At 41.3% G+C, this 24,475-nt stretch overlaps 1 protein-coding gene across 3 annotated transcripts in view; it reads left to right on the plus strand.

Moving 5' to 3' along the window:
• The first annotated feature begins 618 nt into the window (after positions 1-618).
• SLC2A2 (solute carrier family 2 member 2) overlaps positions 619-24,475 on the plus strand; it is a 30,576-nt gene continuing 6,719 nt past the window's right edge. The window contains exons 1-12 of one of the 3 annotated variants that reach the window (XM_067536633.1): positions 619-660; positions 3,748-3,831; positions 5,087-5,171; positions 6,355-6,436; positions 9,433-9,616; positions 10,899-10,994; positions 12,285-12,532; positions 13,969-14,093; positions 19,516-19,631; positions 21,382-21,544; positions 22,725-22,912; positions 24,354-24,458. In XM_067536633.1, coding sequence (XP_067392734.1) covers positions 9,584-9,616; positions 10,899-10,994; positions 12,285-12,532; positions 13,969-14,093; positions 19,516-19,631; positions 21,382-21,544; positions 22,725-22,912; positions 24,354-24,458 — 1,074 coding nt within the window. In that variant the 5' untranslated portion in view covers positions 619-660; positions 3,748-3,831; positions 5,087-5,171; positions 6,355-6,436; positions 9,433-9,583. Of the gene's footprint in view, positions 661-3,747; positions 3,832-5,086; positions 5,172-6,354; positions 6,437-9,432; positions 9,617-10,898; positions 10,995-12,284; positions 12,533-13,946; positions 14,094-15,674; positions 16,266-19,515; positions 19,632-21,381; positions 21,545-22,724; positions 22,913-24,353; positions 24,459-24,475 lie in introns of those variants that run through there. The other 2 variants (XM_067536634.1, XM_067536635.1) reach the window with 2 other exon arrangements.

Below are 24,475 nucleotides of genomic sequence, written 5' to 3' on the forward strand. Positions count from 1 at the left end.
AAAGCAGTTGGTTTTGTTGTAAGTGTTTTGTTTTATATTTCGGCTCATGATGAAGATTTCAGAAATTATCCACTGGATGCCAGCCTGGTCATTTAGATCCATGTAAACTGAAATTGTACAAACTTTTTTTTTTTTACTCTGAAATTTGAGTGTCCCAAAGCCAGAGTTGTTGTCACAGCACTCCTCATGCACAGATCTCGCAATAGCACCAGTCCCGAAGCCCCTCTCGGAGCCAGGCACAAACTCTCCGGAGATGAATGCTAACTTGGGATGCAGCTAGTGCTGAGTCCTGAAGGAAGCTGGGGATGAGGTTGTAGTATAGGAAAATAGGCACCCGGCATGCAGGAGTGTGTGAAAGTCTATCTGATGGATTTCACATTCTTATCCTCTGTGTGATATAGCAGGGGCAGAGGGCAGTAGGAGAGTGTAGGAAGCCCCAGAATGCTCAGGGCTCTGTTCTCTGCAGACTACCTAGAAGTCATGAGGGGGCAATTAGGAGCAGGTGAGGCCAATTAAGGCTCAGCCAGGTGCTTGATAAAAAAGACAGTGCGCCAGTTGGAGGAGTAGGAGTGCCGTGCTGTGGGCAAGAGTGCAGAGTTGTGTGAAGGAGCCGGAAGGAGTGCAGAACGTGTGGAGGAGCAGAAAGGAGTGCTGAAGAAGGTACCGGGTTCAAGAAGCCAGAAGGACAGAGCGGGGAGATTAGCCCAGGGGAAAAGGCGGCAGCTGTGAGTTCGGTGCTAGTAGCACATAGCTGCTCCTCATAGGGCCCCTGGGCTGGGACCCAGAGGAGTGGGCAGGCCTGGGTCCCTACCCCTTTCCCTGGGGAGATGGGGTAACTGGCGACTCCCTGACCCACTACGAGAGGCAAAAGCGCGAGACCCACTAGGGTGAAGCCGGCCGTTTGCCACATCTGCCTCAAAAAGTTGGCAGTATTGCCAACCTCCTGCATTTAGAAATTGTGAGTCAGGCTCCCAAAAATCATGAGACTGGCTTAAAAATCAGGAACATTTTAAACAATAATGAATTGGATTTCTCTTCCTTTGCCTTGAGCTTTTTGAGTCTTTTGGGTGCAGCGTGGTCACATGTTCAAGATTTGCTCTGCAACCATGAGGGCTAGACACTTTCTTTTTAATGGAAGCTGAGCTTCTCCTGTAATCACTTGCTTCCAGGAGCTGGGAATTTAAGGGAAATACCAAATATCATAAGATTTGTAATAAATGCACCAGAGTTGGTAATACTGCATTGGTCAGGTTGGGATGATCACGCCCAGGCTTTGATTCCTGGGTTTTCCTTGCCGCAAAATAACATGGAAACTGAAACTGTACAAACTTTTTTTTTTTTTAATCTGAAATTTGAGTGTCCCAAAGCCAGTGTTGTTGTCACAGCACACCTCATACACAGGTCTCGCAATAGCACCAGTCCTGAAGCCCCTCTCGTAGCCAGGCACAAATTCTCAGGAGATGAATGCTACCTTGTGATGCAGCTAGTACTGAGTCCTGAAGGTGTACAGAGGGGTGTAAACAACATCCAGAGCAGTGTAAAGAGAACTTGGTGTACATGAAAAATTAGGCTCAACCATATCTTTAGAAGGAGGTGAAAAGAAAGAGGTTTTAATTAGACTGAATCATGATTCTTTAATTTCAGGACTTTAAATCTGATTCATAAGTAAAGGCGGACAGCTACATAATACACATTGTATCCACTGTAAATATTGCAAACTGTGTCTATTGTGAAATACTAAATAATCAGTTGATGTATGGGGAATAGTATATTCACAAAGAGGAATACAAACAAGTGGTGGTGTGGATAGTTTTGCCATTTAACTATTTTTAATAGTCAGATCATTGCAAGGCAAGGAAGCCTTTCAATGCAAGCAGCTTAACTATAATAGATCTGGAACTGTAAATAGAACTGAGTAAAATTCAGTAACTAGAAAAATATAAGAGCAGAAGTGTGACTCCCTTACTTGCATGGGGTCAATGGGACCATCCAGGGAGTCAGGCTGATTAAACATGAGCCAGGACTAGTGTGGTTTGGCCCAAAATTGTTTAATTCCCAAATGTTGGGTGTCCTGGCCCACTACATTCAGAAAAAGATCAGACCAAGCAGCTTTCTGAAAAACTGGCCCGTCTTTGGAGGTAGAGCAGGATTATTGTCCCCAGACAGTACATTCGCCACTGCTCTGTCTAACAAACATTTAAATATCGCCATTTACTCACATGCTACAAGTGACGGGCCCATGATAGACTTAGCCAAGACACATAGACCCTGATTCAGAAACGCACTTAAGCATGTGCTGAACTTTAAACATGTGCTAAAGCGCTTTACTGAATGGGAGTCCTACTGCAGTAAAGTTGGAAAAGTCCATGATTTATGTCTTGCAATATCTTTTTTTTTTAAATATTACTGCCACCTAATAACAAGCCTGTGTATCTATTTATCTGCAGATTGTTCTTGGAAAATTGCCAAAGGCCATTGCTTCTGAACGACCCAAACATTTACTACTGAGATGGTGGCATAGACAGTGATTATTTTTCCCTGAAGCCCAAGTAACCTATGTATAAATCCATTGGGGTGGGGGGAACAAACTATAAACCAAAAGTTAATATAAATAATTTAATCAAAATATTGTGATTTATACTACTATCTACATATGCTACTAATACATCTTATTGTTCAATGAGAGCTACAAATGATATGAAAAAATCAGCTCACGATATTTATGTGCCTAAATATGCATCTAAGTGCCTAATTTTAGGCATCCAAGTTTGAAAATGTTGCCCGTGGTCTGCAAAATCTTATTCTGAGTGGGAAGATGGAATAATTTAATAGCTACACAAATAAATGATTGAGAAGTTGAATTTGATTGCTACTAGCAGTGGCTACCTTCAGAGTGCTTCACAGCATTAACTAATTATTTCTCACAGCTTCCCTCCAACATAACTAAATATTCTTATCTTCATTTTATGAATGAGGGTAAGTGACAAGCCCATGGTCACAGAGAGAGTCAGTGTCAAGTCTGACTCAGAATTTGCTAGCTGCTCCTTGTTCTGTGCTATGACAATTAGATAACAACCTTCCTGTGTTGAATGCAAACCCAGCCTTTCTTTGAAATGACATTTTGCAGTCCATCAATACAACACACTGACCTGCATTTTCTAAACAAATATGTGCTCTTTGTTTTCAAAAAGATATTGCTGTGGGAACTGTTAACTGCTGAAAATAATGGAACTTTTTAACATTCGGATTTAGCACTGGTCATCCACAACATCACCTGGCTGCTTCTTGATGCCTCTCTAGTGCTTCCATGATCTGTCAGGCACAATAAGAATTTGCATGAATAGATAATCATGGCTCAGCGACGGCAGTTCAATCTGTTGGGCCAAAATCCATTTTTTAAAACAATAGCTATAACCCATTTTACTGAGCACAGACAGCAAAAAATGAAACTAAGCGCAAGCTAACTACTGCTTTTGGTTATACCTGTAGAAAGCCAAAATAACACCATTGACTTCAGTGCATTTCTATATTTTGGAGTTATCTCTGTGTAACTGAGAGAAGAATTTAGAATTAGGAGCCTCCCCCTGCTCCCACATTGGCAAATGTGACTATATTGCAAATATTGTAAAATCACACCTTTGCCTGACACCGATGGGGATTCAGCTGAAGGGTGTTGTTGGAAATCTTGCATCGTCATTCTGAATTATCACAGGTAAAATGTAAACTCTTGTGTTCTACTTTCTCTAGTTTCAGTAGCAAGCAGGCATTGCACTGGACACCTGTGACACAAGCAAGCCATGCTGCCAGCCCTGTGGGTACTGGTAAGAGGAGGTAAGTGTCTACCAGTGATTAGAGCAGGGGTTCTAGCAGCTAAAAAATAGCAATGCAGTGAAGGATTATTACTGAGAATATGATTACTAAAAGTTCCCATCAGAATAAGAACCAGATCCATGATGTCTCATTTAATAACAAGCTTCAAAAACTCTGACAGCCTAAAAGCAGATTTCACTGTGACAGGAAAAGGTTCTGGCAGCTCCCAGAGGTGGGGAATGGCCCAGCTGTGGGGAGCGGCCGCCGCCTTTCCCTGCTTCCTCCCTACTGCCAGAGACTTTTGTTGCACCCAAGGGAAGGCTCCAGCAGCAGGGGAGGAGTAGCCCGCTATACTGCTAAAAATAGCAGTGCAGATTGTGCTGGCATTGCTTGGCCATGTAGAGAGCCAGGTAGGGTAAATACCCTAAGGTTCTGGCGTGTCTGTACTTTCCTCACCTAAGCAGTTCCTCACCATCGACACTGTGCAGTATCTGTACTCTACATGCCACGGTAAACATACCTTGCGTGTATACCATGAACTTAACATTTAGCCTTTCTGTGCCTCAGTTCTTCACCTGTAAAATGGGAATAATAACACTTCCTTTCTTCATAAGGGTGATGTGAGGATAAACACTTGAAAGGTTTGGAGGTGCTCAGATTCTATGATAGTGGGGGCTATATACGTATGATAGATAATGATAAGTGACAGATTAGGTTGATGACTCTTCTTATCTTGGAGACTCTTGTTATCATAACTTATGCCGGTGAAGACTGAGCAAAGTTTCTGTGGCATGTTGGTCCTTTTCCTTCCACATTAACAGCCATCATTCAACAATACATGAAGAATGCATGAGACACACAGTGTCTCCGGTGAGAGGGGAGGGAAAATTAATTTCCAGCATTAGACAGCTAACCTTCCAAATAACATCAATCTACTGGCAAGCTTTAAATCAATTTTTCTTAACCAGCAAATGGGAGACTGAGAGTTGTAAATCTAGGCCGCAATTCAGGAAAGCATTTAAGTTTGTGCTTAAATCCCATTGATTTTAATAGGATTTATGCATGCATGTAAGTGCTTCCCTGAATAGGGCTGCTTTCCTGAACCCATGGTCTAGCCATGTTATGTTATACAATGAGCCATCTCTTTGTGTAAGCTGTGTCAGTAGTGTGTTCTCCTGGTCCTAGAGGGTCAAACTGACGAGCTGGAGTATCTGAAGAAATGCCTTTCTTTCAGGGGGCTTTCTGTTAAAAGTGTATGTTTTCCTCCCCTTTTCAGAGCCGCAGGAGCAAAGTAATGGATGACAGATCATCCTTGGAAGCTGGCGGTTTGAAATGCCGTGTTCTTTCACATGAAACCACAGGTTTGAGATTTCAGATATGACAGAGGGAGTCAGAACATGAGGGAGAAATACATGATACACGTGTTTTATTCTTTAGCCAGGTAGTTGTGACCAAATGCTGCTCTCAGTTGAAATCCAGTGAACTCAGGGAAGTTTCTCTGGATTTGTAACGATGTAACAGAGGAGAATTTCCATACGTGGCCACATATGAACTAAGGGCTGCATTCAAATGCCCCCTTATGACTTCCCTGCATTGCTGGGCTGAGGGGAAGGAAGTGGGGTGAGAACAGGCTCCACAAGGCAGCTACCTCCTGCGCAAGTCAGGTCAGTCGGAAGTGAGCAAAGAGAGGTGGGCGAAATGTGTTGATCCTTGGCACTACCCCCTCCAACGTTCAGGACAGCACAGCTAAGAACTGCGTGGAGGTGCAGTAATCTGCTTTCGGTATGGGCTGGTGGTTGGTGGCTTCCCCCTTGGAGCAAGGCCGGAAATCAGGATGAGACAAAAAGTCTTGCCCTAAATTTAAAAATGTTGTTATTGAACAGCTTTTTATGATGGGCCAGATTCTGCTCTGAGTTACATGGGTGCAATGGTTGTCCCGTTAGCTCCATAAGGGAAAGCAGAATTTGCTCTGCATACGCTTTGTGTGGCTCCTCTGTCAGCCTATTGCAGCTCCCCATTCATAATATCACTGGTGGCTGCTTTTCTCTCTATTGCTTAAACTGTAAACAGGAGTATATCTGCAGCAGAGGTGTGGTGAACACCAAGCCTTGGCATTAAAGCACTGTTTGATTTACAGTGTGATAAATGTGCTTCCCCTGCATTTGTTGAAACAACACAGAGATTACTAATGGTCCGTTAGGTTAATTTCCTATGCATTGCCCACGGATATCGTTGGAGAGTCACTTAGCTAAGATTCGGATCCTGCAGTCCCTCCACACATCGCACTGACTTCCATGGCAGTGCCAAGCCTGCGTATGGGTCTGATAATGAAGGCCACTGAAATCAATGGGAGTCTGTCTTTCCATTGACTTCTGTGAGCGTTTCCTGGGGCCCATAGTGAGCTTGCAGGATTGGGCCTTTAGCAGTCACTTTTCCCTATGAAAAGAACAGTGACTTCAAGTACCTGTCAGTAAATTCAGCCATTCATGGCTAAATGATTAATCGGGTCAGTAAACACCCACCATCTAAACTCTCTTTTATCAGGGGAAGGTGGAACAAACACAACAATTGTCCAATCTAACCAAAGTCCAAGCCTAATGGAATCTCCTGAATTGTCCTGATGCAGGTAAGAATGAATACAATGTGACTGGGGAGATCTTGTGTCCCTGCCACAAAAGACTGGTACTCAGTCAGATGATGCTCAAACAAAAAGAGGCTAACCAGGACGTCAGCTGTGGTCTGAAGATGGTTTGAGTCATTCAAGGCCAGGGATTGGGTTGGAAGCTTTTGTAGCTCTCATAAATTCACACGTCTACAAGAGTTTTCTTTATTTAAAAATGAGTGGGACTTTATTTGAAGAATGTGGAAGCCCAGACACACTGGTTGGGAATCAGTTCTCTTTTCCTAAAGGTGTTTCCGCACTTACTTTATGCTGGTAGTTGCAGTTGCAGTCTATCTCCTGCTGTGGGCGCTAGTTTTGTTTTCTTTAATTCATACAAGGCACAGGCTGCAGTGACTTTTTTTTTTTTAAATCTTGTCACTTGAAGAATTTTCCTGGAGAAGAGCCAAATTGAGCGGTGATATCTAAGGTGGCTCAGGAGATCCTAAAGCCCCGATTCAGCAAAGCATTTCTGCACAAGTCTATCTCCATTCAGCACAGCACTGAAGCACATGCTTAACTTTAAGCACATGCTCAAGTTCCATGGAAGTCAGTGGGATGTGCACATGTGATGAAGTACTTTGCTGAACTGAGTCCTAAATGAGTTCTAGTCCCACAGCATGCAGCATTTATCAGTTTAGGCTCCGTTCATCCCCACTTAGGCCTTGTCTACACACAAACTTGAACCCATTTAACGAACTGATTTAGTTAAATCAGTGCAAACCTCTGTGTGGTCTCTGTTCAATCAATTTTTAAAGTACTTAAATCAATTTAGCTCAATTTTGTAAGTAAGCTAAATTGTAACTAAACTAAATTGGTAAGTAAGCTACATTGATTCGAGCCTTTGTGTGTGGACAAGCCTCTAGACTCTTACACATCACTTCTGACTTTGGCACAGGGAGATGCCATGAGCAGTGTGCACACTGCTTTTGGCACTGCCACTGTATAACCAGGAATAGAGTTCTCCACCTTCTTACTTCTCCCACAAGTCCAGAAGAGTACATCTTCATTTCAGCACAGGCTTTGAGACTGTGTTACGCTATTACGCTCTGTGCCTTATATCATTTCACGTAAAGAATTACCAAAAACAGTGTGATCTATGCAGGGAGCCTAATCCTCAGAAGTACTGAGCAACTGCAAACTCTCACGAAATCGGCTATAGTTCATCTGTCTCTACTCTACATCCTAGCCTATGTCTCTAATATCGACTGACGTAATAAAATTAGGCAAAAAATCACAAAGAGAAACCTGTCTAAATGAGAGAGGAGTCCGAGCTCCAGACTTTCTTAACGATCAGGATTATTTAGATTTTACGTCTTGGTTTGGGCCATCTCTAGTCGCAATTGAATCCAATCCAAACTTGAAAAGCTGTTAATTCACTTGTCCTGTCAACCAACCTGTAAGTAGGCATTTTGCTTTGCCTAGTGCCTGAATACAATGCAGAAAACATGGTGTTTGTTAAATCCACACTTTCCAAACACACACTGATGGAAGGAAGGAAGGATATGGTCAAAGATAATGAATAAAAGCTAAAAATGGGGAAAATTTCAACAGGTTCAGACTAGACTCCTTTCCCCCTTTTAAAATAAACACACTTCTCGATCCGCAGTGGCTTTCCCGGCTTTGTTGGTTGAACCTCTGACAGCTCAAAAATCCATTGGAATAGATTAACGGACTGAACTGCTCTCCTTAAGTTAAAGTTTTACTCACACCTAGTGCAAAGATTTTTTTTTTCTTCTTTACAAAGTACATGTTATGTCCTCGTGAAAGGTGCCTGACTGATTGCATTGGAATCTTTGGTCTTCTGTCCAAAGGTCAGGTAGAACATGGACTGCAGCTGTGTGAAATTCCTTAATTCTGACCAATACGGTTTCTCTTTTGGGGTAAAAGTATTACTCAGTCTCTGTAGTAACAGCCTCTGGCCTCTCTGCTGCAGGTGCCAGAGTTATTGTGGTGTTTTCCTGTTGATTAAGATGTCACCAATCACTAAGACTAAGAGAATACCAGTTTAGCTCATTCAGTCCAGCAGGGACATGAGCTATCAGGCGAGACCAAACTAATGACCTCATACAAAACTCATCATTATCAATTAGTCACCTGAACCAAAGGGCAAATGATATTAACGAACAAGAAAACAAGGACTGTTGAACTGTTACTGAAAGGCTGGGCATAAGATTTTTTTTAAATGAAGATTGTGAAAACATTAAGAGTAATTTTGTGTATTATTTATAATAGGTAAAAAAAAAAAAGTTAGTACATTATGGTAAATTATTATGTGTGTGTGTGTGTATGTATATGTATTTGTTTGCATGTGTACAGATAAGTAGATAGATCTCTCTTTGGGATAGTGGGGGGGGGGAGTTATGTATTATTTATTGTATTACCATAGTGCCAATGTTTACACAGATCTTTTAAAGCAAGTGTTTTTGCCAATTAAGGGTTAATTATTGTAACCACTCAGTTCATTTTGTGACGTTCTTACTATATCTGCTGGAAATATTTTCTTTCCAATCTCCCTATTGAAATTCTGTGACAGGCAAAAGGAAGCATTATCATTCAATACACAAATCCTACACTGAAGCCAACAAAGGTGATCTCGGCTATATTGAGCATGCTAGAAACAGGCAGCATGCCCTGTAAACATATGCTGAAACAGTTCGCACATCCTATACTTTTGCTGGTGCACAATACAACACAATTTTTCATTATTGTTGAACCTGACTATTGTTTTTACCCTTCATGAAGCTGGACTGATAGAAAATTGAGAAGTCATGATTTCCCAGTGTGGCATTTTAAATTTCACCATATCTTCTGATCCATTTCTGTGTCTCCAATTTGTTGGTTTGTTCTCCAAATCTCTCTCTTCTTTGTTATTGTTCTGAGCTAAGCGGTGTTGAAGTGCTGCTAAATTTTGGGCTTTTCATTAACATTCATGTTGATTAATCCTATCTTCCTGACTGTAGGTCATTTCCCCCAACCTCCTGCCTCCCCCTGTGTCTCCTTTGAACTGCCCCTCCTCCTACACCTGAAATATAAATACTCTCCCAGTGTCAGGAAGAGTCTCAAGCTTTGGGAAAGGACTGCACTCAGACAATCCTCTGCAAGACCAACAGAATGAACAAGACAAGTAAAATGCAAGAAGAAAAGGTAAAACTGATTCAATGGTGTTTTACTGCTGGGGCAGGCTGTTTAATGGGGACTGCATACCAACTAAATGGGGAGCGATGGATTGCTCACAGCAAGAAAATGCCCAGGTTTGGGACCCGTTTAGAATTGTTTTTAAAGGATCACTTCTGTTTACCCAATGTTTTAAATAAGTGATGGAAGGAAAGGAAAGGAAAAGAAATATAATGATACATGGAAAAACATGGCTAAATTCTGCCTTTTGGGTCAATTTTTGAATAATTGATCCTACAACTGATTTCAGTAGAATTTAAGATTGAGTAAAGGCTATGGAACTGAGCCCAACATATTGAGTATATACATTTTAAAACTAAAGCTTAAACTCATTAAAGCATGCACTTGAGTTACTATTCCTCAAGGGTGCTGAGGAATCTGTTTATAAAGAGTCGGTTTGTGGCCAGTCTCTGCTCACACAGGAGAGCAGACTGAAAATCCCAATTGCTTTATGCCCCACAATGTGCACATCTGCTTTTGGGGCTCAGTCCTGCCAGGTATGAAGCATCCCCTCAAAGATGCTGTCTGCCTTCAACTCCCAAAGAAGTTAATGGGCATTGAGGATACTCAGCACCACCCAAGAGACGCTCGCTGGAGCTCCCCGGAGAACTACCTCCTATAGCAGTGGTTCTCAACCAGGGGTACATGTACCCATGGGGGTACACAGAAGTCTTCCAGGGGGTACATCAACTGATCTGAATATTTGTCTAGTTTTACCACAGGCTACATAAAAGCACTAGCAAAGTCAGTACAAACTAAAATTTCATACAGACAATGACTTGTTTATTCTGCTCTATATACTATACACTGAAATGTAAGTACAATATTTATATTCCAATCAATTTATTTTATTATATGGTAAAAATGAGAAAGTAAGCAAGTTTTCAGTAATAGGGTGCTGGGACACTTCTGTATTTTTGTCTGATTTTGTAAGTACATAGTTTTTAAGTGAGGTGAAACTTGGGGGTTCACAAGACAAATCAGACTTCTGAAAGGGGTACAGTAGTCTGGAAAGGTTGAGAGCCACTGTCCTATAGCACTCACTCCTGCATGATGCGGAGAGTGCTCAGCACCCACTGATTTGCACCACCAGGCTAGTGCAGAGCAGAGAGGGTCAAATTCTGTTCCCGCTTAAACTCATGCAACCCCTCTGATTTCAATGACAGTAGGATCTGTCCCCAGGTGATCAAGCTTTGTATGGTCTGGGAAGTAGAAAAGTGATACCATTTTCTGTTTCGCAATCCTCTCCTAGCACCTCACAGGAACCTTGGTTCTCTCGGTCTTCACCGCAGTGCTGGGCTTCTTCCAGTACGGATACAACCTTGGTGTCATCAATGCTCCTCAAATGGCAAGTACTGCATAAAGGATTCCTTTCAAAACAGGCTGTGACTGGAAGCAGCGCCTATGAACCCTACTTCATTGCCACACTATTGTTTATACGGTATTAGGGCCCCAGAGCCCCGACCAGGACTTGTGCCAGCTGCTGTACAAATGCATAGGAAAACAGAGTCTCCGTCCCAAAGAGTTTATCTACAATAACCAATAAATGAACAAAATCATGCACGATGAAGATTAACTTGTAATTGCTTTCCTTGGCATCATTTCCACAGAGAAAATGCAAAGGTTTTGAAGTTCTTGATCAGATACTTTTCAAAATGCTAGAAAAACATACAATGCGAGTCTGAAACCTGGCAAATAAGCTGCTGAAGAATAGGACTGTGATAACAGAATAATCCCTGAGACCGCAGCAAATGTTTGTAAGCTGGCACCCTGGATGTCCCCGCCATCCCCTAGCAGTGTCCTGTGTCCTCCCCATAGTCTACCCTGTATTCAAGCTCTTTGGGATAGCTGCCCAGATTTTCCTAGCATGCACTGAAACTAACACAGGCAGGAAGCATGATAGGTATGGACCTGCAAACAGGAATGATGCTGTTGTGAAATAAAGCTTCAGTGTGAACACAGCCATGTTTTCCCAAACCTGGTCATATCAGTGTCACAAACTGGTTATAAAAACACAGTTGTGTGCATAGGGTGCAATCCTGACCCGGTGACGTCAATAGCAGAGCTGCCATTGACTTCAGCGGGGTCAGGATTTCCCCCATAACATATGCAAAGCCAGGCTGTCACCGAGCCAGGCTTCTCCCCAGCTCCAACACATGTGCTGCGATGCCCAGTCTCAGGCAAGGAGGTTATCAAACAAACAGAAAACAGTCATAACTCCGCGCTTGGCCCCAGGGCCACCCCTCCCAGCCATCTCTGGCACTCCAGCTCCCGGCAGCTTCCTAACCTCAGTCGTCTCGGCTCCCTTTTTGGAGCAGCAGCTGCAGGGCTGCTTCCCTGGCCCTTTGCTAGCTCCACTCCAGTGTGCCTTTCCCTCCCCGGCAGCCTCAATCCTTCCTCATCCACTAGCAGCCTTTTGTAGGCTCAGCTGTAGTCCAGCCCTCTTTAATTAGCTGGATGGGGCTCACCTGCTCCAGTCCAGGGGAGCTGGGCTTAGTCTGCTCACAGGGACCAACTACCCTGTGACACCGGGTTTTTTGGGCTGCAAAGTAGAAAAACCTTGACTAGGAAAAGAAGGCTTCTCGGGTAGTTAGAAGCAGAGGAACTGATACACGAATGCATTCCTGTCTCACTACAGGTAATAGAGGCCCATTACAGCCGTGTGCTGGGCATTGCTTCTATTGACAGAAGTGCCATCAATGTCTCAGAAACAGACACGAATGGAAGTATGATCTTCCCAGATCTAGAAGGACAGGATGTAAGCAAGAGTGTCACCAGCTCACATCACATACTCACCATGTACTGGTCCCTGTCTGTGTCCATTTTTGCCATTGGTGGCATGATTTCCTCTTTCACAGTTGGATGGATTGGAGACAAGCTGGGCAGGTGAGAAACAATCTATCCCTGTAAATTCACAAATAGCCAGAAAGCACTGAGTTTTTATTTTAAAAAGCTGTGGGCCAGGAGGAAGGATGATGGAAGCCCTGAACCTCCCAGGCACTCCTCAGATATCCAGTTAAGATGGTTTTCTGGCTGCTGTGAGCTATCAGAACAGCACAAAGTAGCAGGAGCGAGGGTCAAGGATCTGACCCATTACCTTATCTGGTGATTATGCCTTTCCACAAACCAATAGCCTGATCTAGAATTAAAATTAGACTTTGGCCTCCAACTTGCTCTTTAGTATTACAGCACTCAGTGCAAAAATCCTTTTCCATTCATTTCCAGTGATTAAACCCTGAGCCCTTAGATTTGAATTTTCACATGGAGACACAGCCCCTGAAATTGCTGCTCTATTATTTTTTTACAGCTTTATATAAAAAAAAAAGAACCCTACAAATTGATGCCCCTAAAATAGTAAAATGGTAAAATCTGGTTTATTAAAATCCTAAGTTATAAATCAGTTATTGTATTGTTACCTGTAGCTTTTATCACGTCAGACAATAAGGAGGTGAACAGCCTTTATTAAATTTTAATTCTAGCCTTTTTTCCATAACAAAAGAGACTACAGTATATGTGAAAAGAATTTGTACAGGATGTATATTATAACTCATTAGACACTCAGTTATTCTGATTGTACCTCTGCCATACATTTTTCAATATGCACAATCATTATTCTTTATCCTTTAGCTTTGATTAACTCACTGACACTTGGTCTAAATTTGTATCATAATGCCTAATAGATAGGCATATTTCTTCATTTAGGGTGCATGGAAACTGACATGTAGCATTCTTGCAAAGTAGTTTGACAGACAGCAAATCATGTGAATAGCAGGGAAGTTTTAAATAATAGAAGTACCATACTTATTCAGAATTAAATCAAGCAAATGGCAAAACAGTCCTTGCTGCCTTGAGTTCAGATCATGTGTAGTGCTTTGTGCCCTCAGATCCCATAGACACCAATAGGCCCTGAAGCGATTCAGAAGTATGCAGTATTCCTGGTGAACAAGACATTAAGAATTTAAAGCAAGATTCTGTTCTCAGTTACACCAGTATAAATATGGAGTACCTCCAGTGCTTTTAATTCCCTGACCACTCAGCAGTGCTCACTACCTCTGAAAATTGGGCCCAGAAAGCTAGCTTTAGTCCATAATTTGAATGGTCTTTGTTACTATTATTTATTTATTCCTGGCAATTCGGATGCAGCTATATTGGAAGATATAGTGACCTTACTTGAATTTATATCCAGAAATGTATAATAATAATTAAGAAGGACTATGCAAAGAGCATGGGACCACTTCTGGAACTCCAGAATATGTAAAGTGTAATTGAATTCAGTGCTGGATTTACTATCCCAATGTAGTGTTGTTCTTAATGAATTGCAGAGTGAAAGCCATGCTGGCTGTGAACATTCTTTCTATCATTGGAAATCTCCTCATGGGGCTGGCAAAATTTGGCCCATCTCACATCCTTATTATCGCTGGGAGAGCAATCACAGGGCTATACTGCGGTAAGTAAAGGCAAGTTCTAAAATCTCTTTGTCTAATAACCTTGCTTGTCTGTGTGTATTCCTAGTGGGCTACCGTGGTAAACCCATTCTGCTAAGCAACCATCAACATCAGCTTGTGCACACCAGAATGGCTACAAAACATGAAGAAGAAATTTTGAATGAGGGGACTTGCTTTTTTAACCAGCACAAATGGAACCTCATGTTTATGCCGAGTCCTTGGGAAATAGAAGGTGACACATATGAAGAGGAGGAGGAGGATCTCTTTTCACTTAGGAGATCATTTTCCATTTAGGTCCCAATTCAGCAAAGCACTTGAATACATGCTTATCTTTCAGCACCAATGTGCTGATGTACTTTACTGAACAGGGATGCGTGTAAGCATGTGTGCTTAGCTGAATTGGGGTCATAATTCAGGATCACAGCTTTGTAACTTTTCACTAGAAAGAGAAGATACTTTGGCCATCTTATCGGAAGATCTGGAAGCATCCTTTGCACTGCTCTATCTTTTCCCTTGAGAGTCATGAGATGGGAGAAGGATGTGGAAGCAGAATGATAGGAACGGAGATGCTCCTAAGAGAAAACATAGGAGGCACCTGAGACTTAGAGGAGTTGAGCCTATGGAGATATCTCTTGTGGTATGCAGATTGCAAACCTCCTTCCAAGGAAGCCTTTAGTAAATGTTAAGAGGCAATTATCATTGCTACACTAACCAAGAACAAATGTCCTTTCCTGGCTGAGAAATTTCAAGGACAAATGTTCAAAAAGAAATACAGAGGAACAACATCTGATGCTCAACAAAGACACAGCCTAAGAGCATCATGCTGCTGCTTCTGCTGACCTTTGAGTTAACTTAAATTTATTGTAACTCTTTTACCAGACAGAGCCAATGCTACAACATGAAACCGGCTCAAGGCCCCACCCAGTCACCTGGGAAATCACACACAACCCCCTGGGTGCCCCAAAGGGCAATACAGAATCTGAGTGCAGAAAGTAAATCTTTTAACAACAGGAAGGAAGTAACACAGCACTGGTTTGGGAACCTGTACAAACAGAATTCATGAACTCAATGAGCCGAACCCCCCCCCCAGAGTACTGGGGCATGTCCTTCACCTCTCCTTTCTTGCTTTCCTCTGTACTGACCATCGTAGTTGCAATGTCCACTTCTCGGTTGGGGCTCAGCCAGTCTCCTTCTGCAGGCTCCTGCCGGATGCAGGCTTGACCAGGCCTCCTCCACTGCTGCCTCCTGCCACCTCCGGGCCTCATTGAGTCCCCGCTGCTGGCGCCTGCCGTCTGAGGGCACTGACAGCTGCTGGCTACCGCTGTATGCTGGCTCCCACTACATTCAGGCCGAGCTGGGTCCTCTCTGCTGGTTGTCAGTCAAGGTTTCCCAGTTCCTTTAGTGATTTCAGTTCTTAGTGAATTTCAGCTCATGGGAAAGCCTTCTGCTGACTCAGGAGCAATCTCCCTGCTCTTAACAAAACAAAAGACTCCAAGAGGAATAATTAATTCTACCTTTTAATAGTGGGAGGAGACAGTCATTTGAGAGTAGCCTTTTGCCAGGACTAGTGTGGCCTCAGCAGGAGACTCATCAACCCCTCCCTGCTTCCCTTAAGAGGCTTGAGCATCCGTACGCCACCCTTGTTGAATTTTGTTTAGCTGAAAGTGAATTTTTCATCAGAACAGGCTAGACACAGTTCTGCTGCCATTTGGTCATACAGTCGAAGGACAACATTTCATTACCCCTGCCGTTAACACAAAAATGATTTGTAACACAATACCAGACCCATTGACCATTTCCCATCATGCTCAGCACCTAGTGTGCTTATGCAGATACAGTGCAATATGCTGAGCACTTAATTGTGCTCATGCAAATACAAAGCCCATGCAAACAAAGCGCCCCCTGCTCCCACCCTCCACCTGTCATCTGCTGAGCAGGGGGAGTGCCACTCAGACCTTGCTTACACCATTTATCTCTAGGTAACTTTCAAATCATCATGCCCCCTACCTTGTAAGGAGGTTAGAAGGAATGATCAGTCATGTGGAAAGGGCAACACTACTTCAGGAGATTAAAACAATCCTACTCCCAAGAAATGGAAAGAATCCAGGAACGGCAGGCTTTTGCAACAAGGTTGCATTTATCTCCCTTAATGGAAGGATGGCTGCTCAGTAAAGGTATCACTGGTGAAAAGTCTAAGAATCCCCTTTTGAAAAAATGTTAAAAGGAAGTAACTAAAAGGCATTGAGGGGTATTTGAATTCAAGGTATGACTGTCGGAGATCAAATAAAAATCTAGTGAGGCAGAAGATAAGATAATCAAGATGAGACAAGTATTATATGGAAAATAAAGGCACTTTCATATTCCTAGACTCCAAAGTCAGAATGGACCACTGTGATCATCTGGTCTGACCTCTTGTTAACAGAGGCCATAGAACTTAACCAAAATAATTCCTAGAGAAAATCTTTTAGAAAAACAACCCATCTTGATTTATGAATTGCCAGTGATGGAGACTCCACTGTGACCCTTGATGAATTGTTCCCATGGTTAATTAGTCTCACTGTCAAAAATGTATGCCTTATTGCCAGTCTGAATTTGTCTAGCTTCCCCTTCCAGCCACTGGATTGTGTTATACCTTTCTCTGCTGGATTGAAGAGCCTGTTATTAAATATTTGTTCCCCATGAAAAAGGCCATGATTTTTAAAGATGGCTGCCTAAATATAGGTTTCTAAGTCTAAATAAGTGGTTTGATTTTCAAAATGATGAGCACCTGCCAGCTTCCATTAGAGTCTATACTTATAGACGGTAATCAAATCACCCCTTAACCTTCTCTTTGTTAAGCTAACTACTTTAAAGTATTTTAAAGAAAACAGGAACAGGAGAAGTAGAATTCCTTAGATATCATCTTTCTAATGGAAATGAAGGGGATGTCACAACCTCTTATGTCATAAATCTCACCACCAACCTGCTTGAAATAAAACCGATTGGTTCTTTGAGGATGGGCCACATTTCAGAAAACTACTTGCCTAATATATGGCTCAAGAGAAGACACATGTCACTGGAGATCAGGGAGATGAATTGCAAATGATTTGTGTTTGTGTTTGGTTCAGGGCAGCACCCTGAAATTCTGAAGCTTTTCTAAACTATCCACAGACCTCTTGCAACTGGGATTTGCACATCACTGGAGTTTGCTTGGGTGTAACAGAGGTTGGACATTGGCAGAAAAACGTGAAGAACCATTCTCATTCCTATTAAAAAACAGATTTTATACATGATGCTTGAAAACATATGAGACATTCTGTCAGACCATGCTCCCAATGAAATCTAGAAAGCAAAAACAAACTTTGGACTATAATGGAAGCCAGTAGGTGCTTATCATTTTTGGAAAATCAAACCACTTATTTAGACTTAGGAACCTATCTTTAGGCAGCCAGCTTTAAAAATCATGGCCTTGTTCATTACATTTTAAACACAACTCCATGGTGTCCCAAAGGGCAGGCTTTTCTTTCAGCTAAATAAATCAGCTCAGTTGTTAGTTCATTACCTTAAAACAAGAAAAAAATGTAATAGAACAAGTGTGAAAGGTTTTTCTAACATTAAGAATCTGATGCTTCACAGGATTGAGGAGGATTCTGTTGACTAACTATTATAAGAACATTCAAAGAGAGGGAGCAAAGATTTTGCACTCATGGAGTGTTTATTCTTACAAATAATTTGTTTTCAAAGCTTCACAAAAACCAGTTTAAGTCAACACCTGATTAAAGAGCTTGACCTTCCAGTCTCTACAGAAAAAACGTAACAAGCTAGTGGTGCTGAGAATTCCTTTAAAAGTTCCTGGCCCTATTGGCTTTCTAGCTGAATTCTTAAAACAGTTTAATGTGTTTCATTGCCCCATATGACAGTGGCCTTTTGAAGAGCAAAGCTCCACAGGTAGACTCCCTGGGCTTCTTTCCTATAGCTGTGATTCCTCTTTTGAAGATAAAAAGAAAAATCAGGCAGAGACTCATGTGTTTTCTATTATCAGTGATTTAGCTCCTTGATAAATTATGACTTGACAAGGTTAGCTCCAGACTAGGGAAAGAAACTCCAAATATTTCCCATTATGCACAGGAGAAAAGTCCAAATCACCAATGACAGGGACTCTGCAGACTTAATTAAAAGTCATGGGTCAGATTCGCAGGTGTAAATTGGCATAGCTCCATTAACGTCAAGTGAGCTACTCTGATTTACACCAGGTGGAGATTTGGCCCCATTTTTCATTATCTAGAATATTAATATTAAATCAGAAATGTCAAGCCACAGAAACCAATTGGCTTTGTCAAAAAGAGATTCAGGGCTCATCGATAACAAAGCTGGAAATTAGGGCCACATTATCCATTTAGCTAAGAAGTCTTCAGTTTCCACAGCAACTACAAGAAGTAGAGCTGATCTGAATTTTGGGAGGTTTCTTTGTGAAAGGTTTTGAAAGAAAACCAGAAGTTTTAATTTTGTCCTAAATTTCCCTCCATTTTTTTTCCCACCGATAACAAAAAAGTTCTAAATTAAATTTTTCTAAATGAAAAATGTTGTTTCATTTAACAAAAACGTATTTTAAATGTTGGGTCACCTACTCTCCATCTCATTTTTTTACCTCTCATTTTTTACAAAACCCCATTTTACAATATAAAAACTTTTTTATTGCAAAAATTGCAACCAACTCTAGCAAGGATTGAGTTTATTTTACACCCAACAGAAGCTTTTAGCCTACCTTCAGTGAACTGTATCTTAATGGAGTTTATCTCATCCATATTCTTGGGTCAAGTTTATCATTATTAATTATTTGTTAAGCACTGACATGTGCTTGGGCCTGTATTGCTTATAGTCTAGAAGATGAACATGGAAAGACAAGATATTAGATAAATAAAAAAGAGTTACCTTAGAGAAAAACATTTTCTCCCTTAATCAGTTCCTTATTACTGGTTACTGGTGTAAGCACAATACATTTAGTTTGATGCACAAAGGCAATATTCAAGTGGGATCTTAGGAGGGATCTCTGACCTGAAATAACATATCTCAAAAGTTGGTTACCCAGAAGAGAAAAATAGTGAACCTTTATCTATTGGAAACAGATTTACCCAAATCAAGAGCTTGATTCTGGTCCTGATTGAGGAAATCTGCTTTATTCTGGATAGCGCTTATGTATATGCTTAAATTTTAAGCACTTGCTTAAATGTCATCCTGAACTGGAACCTCACTGAACAGTTCCTGCAAAGTGCTGAGTGTTGTTCACTCCCATTCAGACTAATGAGCATGGTGGGAACTCATAACCCTGCGGGAGGCTCTCAGGATAACAGAGAATTGAGCCCAAATTCATTCTGTGGTGCGCTATTTCTACTGATCGCTGAACTGTCTTTTACAATAAGTGACTCATATGTATGATTTCTCTAGGGCTATCATCAGGACTTGTTCCAATGTATGTTGGTGAGATATCACCTACAGCCCTTCGAGGAGCACTGGGAACGTTGCATCAGCTTGCTATAGTCACAGGTATTCTCATCAGCCAGGTATGTAAGAGTGTGCACAGAAGCACAGAATGAGGTCGCTTTAAACTAGCTGGGTTACACCAGTGATATGCTGACAGGGGGCTTCAAGGAACTCCTTCTTAAAATGCCACTACCAAGCTGAAGGGAAATTTGGTGCGACTGCCTTGCCTCTTATGGCACCTCCTTTCTGGATTCTAAATCATCCCTAATAAATATAACTCACCCCCGAGAGATGAAAAATACTTCTGAAGGCAAATTATCCCTCTTCCTAGAAGGGCTTCATATTCTGCCATTCACATTCAATTTGAACAGTGCGAGTGTAATACCCCGTATTAATATACTCAGTGGGCAGGAACCTCAGCTGTGTAAATTACCATGGCTCCGAGCCCAGAAGATTCATAGAATTTAAGGCCAAGAGTGGCTATTATATTAATCTAATTTGACCTTCTGTATATCACAGGCCAAAGAATGTCACTCAGTGTATTTTTAGGAACCAGTTTAAATAGACTCATTGTTTCCAAAATCAGTTTGCCTCCTTCCCTGGTTCTGGTTATGAAAAGAGCTAAGCAAACAGAGAAAAGAAAAATTCTGCCAATACGTATTTGGTTTGGAAACCTAACTTCAATTTGCTAGCGTTCACAATCCTTTGGTGTTCACTTTTCAATAGCATTTGAGCTGTCATTAGCCCAAACACACACACAAAGCAAATTTTAAGCTTGAATATTTGCTGAAGGTGAATTTCAAATTGCACACTGCAATTTCAGAATTCACACTGTGACAGTTAGTGACTGTGACTAAGGTAACTAGCCAACACACTGTGTGAATTTCAGAGTTTGAATTTTCACAATGAACTATGGCCTTCTGTGAAATTTTTAGGACATCTGAGCAGCCCCGTTAAGATTGATGTTAGTTCATTGTGATTCTGGTGAGAGAGCAAAGAAAGGTGAAAGCAAAGCAAAGTAAGAAAGAACTCGAAGTGCAGAACTGTACTTTTGGTGGTGCATAAGCTGTGATCTCTGAGAGCAATAAGAGTCACAGGTATCATTCTGTAGCCAGATTGTGGTTCAATTGACTGTTCTATAACATATTTTTTTCATCTTATATATTTTCCTAAGAATCAGCCATTTACACAAAGTATAATAATGTGCAGATACAAGGATCCAAGAGAACAAGGTCTGAGGAGAAAAATATTTCATCTGCACATGTATTTTTCTTGAGTTATTTATACTAGGGCTTAATTTTGCCCACATGCACTGACTTCAACTGGTGTTTCGTTCATGGTGTAGCTGAAGAATTATGCAGTTTTCATCAATAATAGTGTACTTAGATTGTCAGATGGTTTTGTAATCACGCCGTCCCATCTATGCTACCAACAAAAACAGTTTTACAATACAAGCACTCCTAACTGTGCCAAATACTGATGTGTAAACAAACATAGAAGACCTCTAGACTGGTGTAAATACAGAATAATTCAACTTAAGTCTATGGACTTATTCCAAATTTACAGTGGCGTTACCCAGAGCACCACAAATTTAGCCTATCATCTGAACAGAGACTTGACATGACTTTTGTCTAACGCTTCATGCCATCTGGTAGTTTCTCCATTATGAATATGTTCAATTATCTATTAAACCAAGCTGTTGGGATAGAAGCTCCTATTTGCTTCCAACTTCTTTCCCAGCTGCTATTTGAAAGTGCAGTATTAGTCTAGAATTTCTGGTTCTACAACCTAATTTCATCTGATACATTTAACACAGCTCCATAATTTCAGGTCCTCGGTCTAGACTTTCTGCTGGGCAATGACGACAAGTGGCCTCTACTTCTTGGTCTATCTGGTGCTGCTGCTCTCCTTCAGTTTTTCCTGCTCTTATTGTGTCCAGAGAGCCCTAGGTATCTTTACATTAAACTAGGAAAGGTGGAGGAAGCTAAAAAAAGTAAGACATCAATTCTATTTGGTTTTTTACATCATACATAAAATAAAACACTGTGATTGCTTGGTGCAGTGCCTGGGTGATAAGTCACTTGCACAGCTGTGGGTATTTGTTCCATCCCACGTAAGAGTCTTGTCAGATTGAGAGCAACAGACACCAATACGTGTGTCCATTCACTGAATAAGGCAAACCCATTGTATGTTGTTGTTTATTTTTACTAAGCCTGGGTTTGTCAAAATTTTGCATAGAGTGGAACACAACTTAATGGAGTCTAGAGGTGTGTGGGAACCAGAATTTCAGGTTTGGAGGTAATTCCACTATTCTGAAATTAGTTTATATTCTGAATTGGCATGAAAACAAAGAATTTCAAAATTTCCCACAAAATGAAATTTTCAAAAAAATTTCCTTTCAGGTCAGTCGATGAAACATTTTGACGTTGACTTGTTTAAATTTTATATTCTGGGCTTGATCCAAAGCACGGTGGAATTAATGGGAGTCTTTCCATGGACTTCCATGGACATTAGACTAGGCCATCTGTGCATATTTCAGTATTATCAGGAAAATCTAAAGCTGTAATTTATAAAATAAAATAAAATTTCTAAACAAAAAGTTGTTTTGAAACAAAGAATCAAAATGTTATTGAATTGCTTCATTTCATTGTCATTTTTTGAATGAAACATTGTTGAAATTGAGGTATTCTGGCTACAAATATTTTCATTTTGATGAATCTGCATTTTCCAACAGACAAACATTCCATTGATACATCTTTGACCAATTTTAATGGAACTGCATCTCATGGACACCTCACCTCCTTTTCCAATGCACCATGCAATTCCACAGCGTATCTGTGGCAACTATAGCCATCGCTTTTTATGCAGTGTGGCTGGCTCCTCTTCCCTGTTTCCAGCTGCTTCTACAAGAAGCAAGACCAGCCTGCATTAGGAAACAGCTGGAAACAGAGAGGAGGAGCAAGACTTGTGTAACCTTTGAGTACTCCAGGGGTGCAACATATACCAACAGTTGTCCACAGACCATAGTTTGGGAACAGCTCATTACACAATATTGTTAATTCTCATTTTGATCTGTCCTTACCCTGATATTGATTGGAATGGTTTACTTGTTAATGCACTCTCAGTCCTTTGAGATTTCCTTTAAGATGAAAGCATGTTCTTTTTCTCTTAAGGCTTGAAAAGACTCAGAGGAGACTGTGACCCCACAAAAGAGATCGCTGAGATGGAAAAGGAAAAAGAAGAAGCTGCCAGTGAAAAGAAAGTCTCCATACGGCAGCTTTTCAGATTTTCCAGTTATAGGCAGCCAATCATTGTGGCACTGATGGTTCAAATATCTCAGCAGTTTTCAGGAGTCAATGCCGTGAGTTTCCTAGCAACATCTGCCTTCTAAAGGAATTGATACTGATCAGCACTGTAAGGAAAATCTAAGGTTATAGTGGTCCTTCAGTCTTTGCAAAGGAAATCATCATTGAAATCAATTGGGTGGTATGTATGTATATAGGAGGCTGTTCTGCTGAAAATCAGATAGCATCATAGCACAATATATGTTATGTACTAAAATGGCCCCCATCACCACGGTATTTAAGCACCTCACAGTCTTTAATGTCCTTATCCCTTATTCTCACAACACCCTCCCCGCCCCGGGCAGTGCTGTTATCCCCATTTTATAGATGGGGAACTGAGGCACAGAAGGACTAAGGGTATGACTACGCTGGAACAGCTGGGAGTATGAATTTCAGACTAGGTAGACAGACTCATGCTAACACTGCTTGAGCTACTAGCAAAAAATAGCAGTGTGAACATTGCAGCTCGGACAGCAAATGCCTGACACTCCGGGTCTGAGCTTGGGTGGCTAGTCCAAGACTCCACCAGAGTCTCAATGTCCACATTGCTATCTATAGCGTGCTAGCTCTAACATAATCATTTCCCTGCCATTGCTGGGGCCTCAGGCACTGGTGCACATCGGTCCCTCCTATTCTCTGCCCGTGACACATAATGGTTTACTCTCCTGTGAGCTGTAATATTTTTGTCTCATTTCAGTTGTTGGGTTTAGTGATCAGATGCTGGGAGGTGGTGGTGGCCACTGCTATACAGAAGGTCAGACCAGATTATCTCGTGATCCTTTATGGCCATCAACTCTACCTGGGCTCGGAGGCTGCCAGCTGCAATGTAGACATACCCTAAGTAACTTGCCCAGGGACACACAGGAAATCTGTGGCAGAGCAGAATGTGAACTTGGGTCTTCCAGACACCAGGCTATGCTCTAATTATTGCACCATTCTTCCTCTCTTCCTACAATATACTGTAAGGAAAAATTCTGCACTGGCAGAGGAGGAGGAGTAGGTGACCTAACTATTTTTCCCCTATCTCTAACATCTGTGAGATAGGAATCCCCTCCTCTTGTGAGAGAAAGGAAAACATTTAAATTATTCTAATGAAGGAAAGCGTGTTAAAAAATCAGCCATATTAAGAGGTTTGTGTAGCATACAAAAGAAGCTTGCCTTTCTGGTGAATTGGCTTTCAAGATAAAACCCAGATTTATATGGAGGAAAAACAGGTGTTTTTTAAAATATATATATTCAGTGGTTTAGGATGGGAAATGTAATAGGATTTCTAACTCCTGTAAGCTCCTTTGAAATTTCTAATCTTAATTATTATAATAAACAATTAAAAAATAGTTGAAAAACAAATCGTAATTAAATTACTTCAAATTTCAGCCAAGCCAATGCAAAGCTTTCCTCAAAGACAGAAAATTCCACCCGCAGTGGAATATAACCTTTCATCCTAATGTGTTTCAATAGATTTTTTACTACTCTACAAACATATTTGTAAGAGCAGGAGTTGACCAACCAGTTTACGCAACCATTGGTGTTGGTGTCGTGAACACTATCTTCACTGTTACCTCGGTAAGTAAATACCTTTG

Source organism: Emydura macquarii, unplaced genomic scaffold, assembly GCF_026122565.2.
Source record: "Emydura macquarii macquarii isolate MOO-44397 ecotype Brisbane River unplaced genomic scaffold, CSIRO-AGI_Emac_v2 contig_3603, whole genome shotgun sequence".
Taxonomy (NCBI): domain Eukaryota; kingdom Metazoa; phylum Chordata; order Testudines; family Chelidae; genus Emydura; species Emydura macquarii.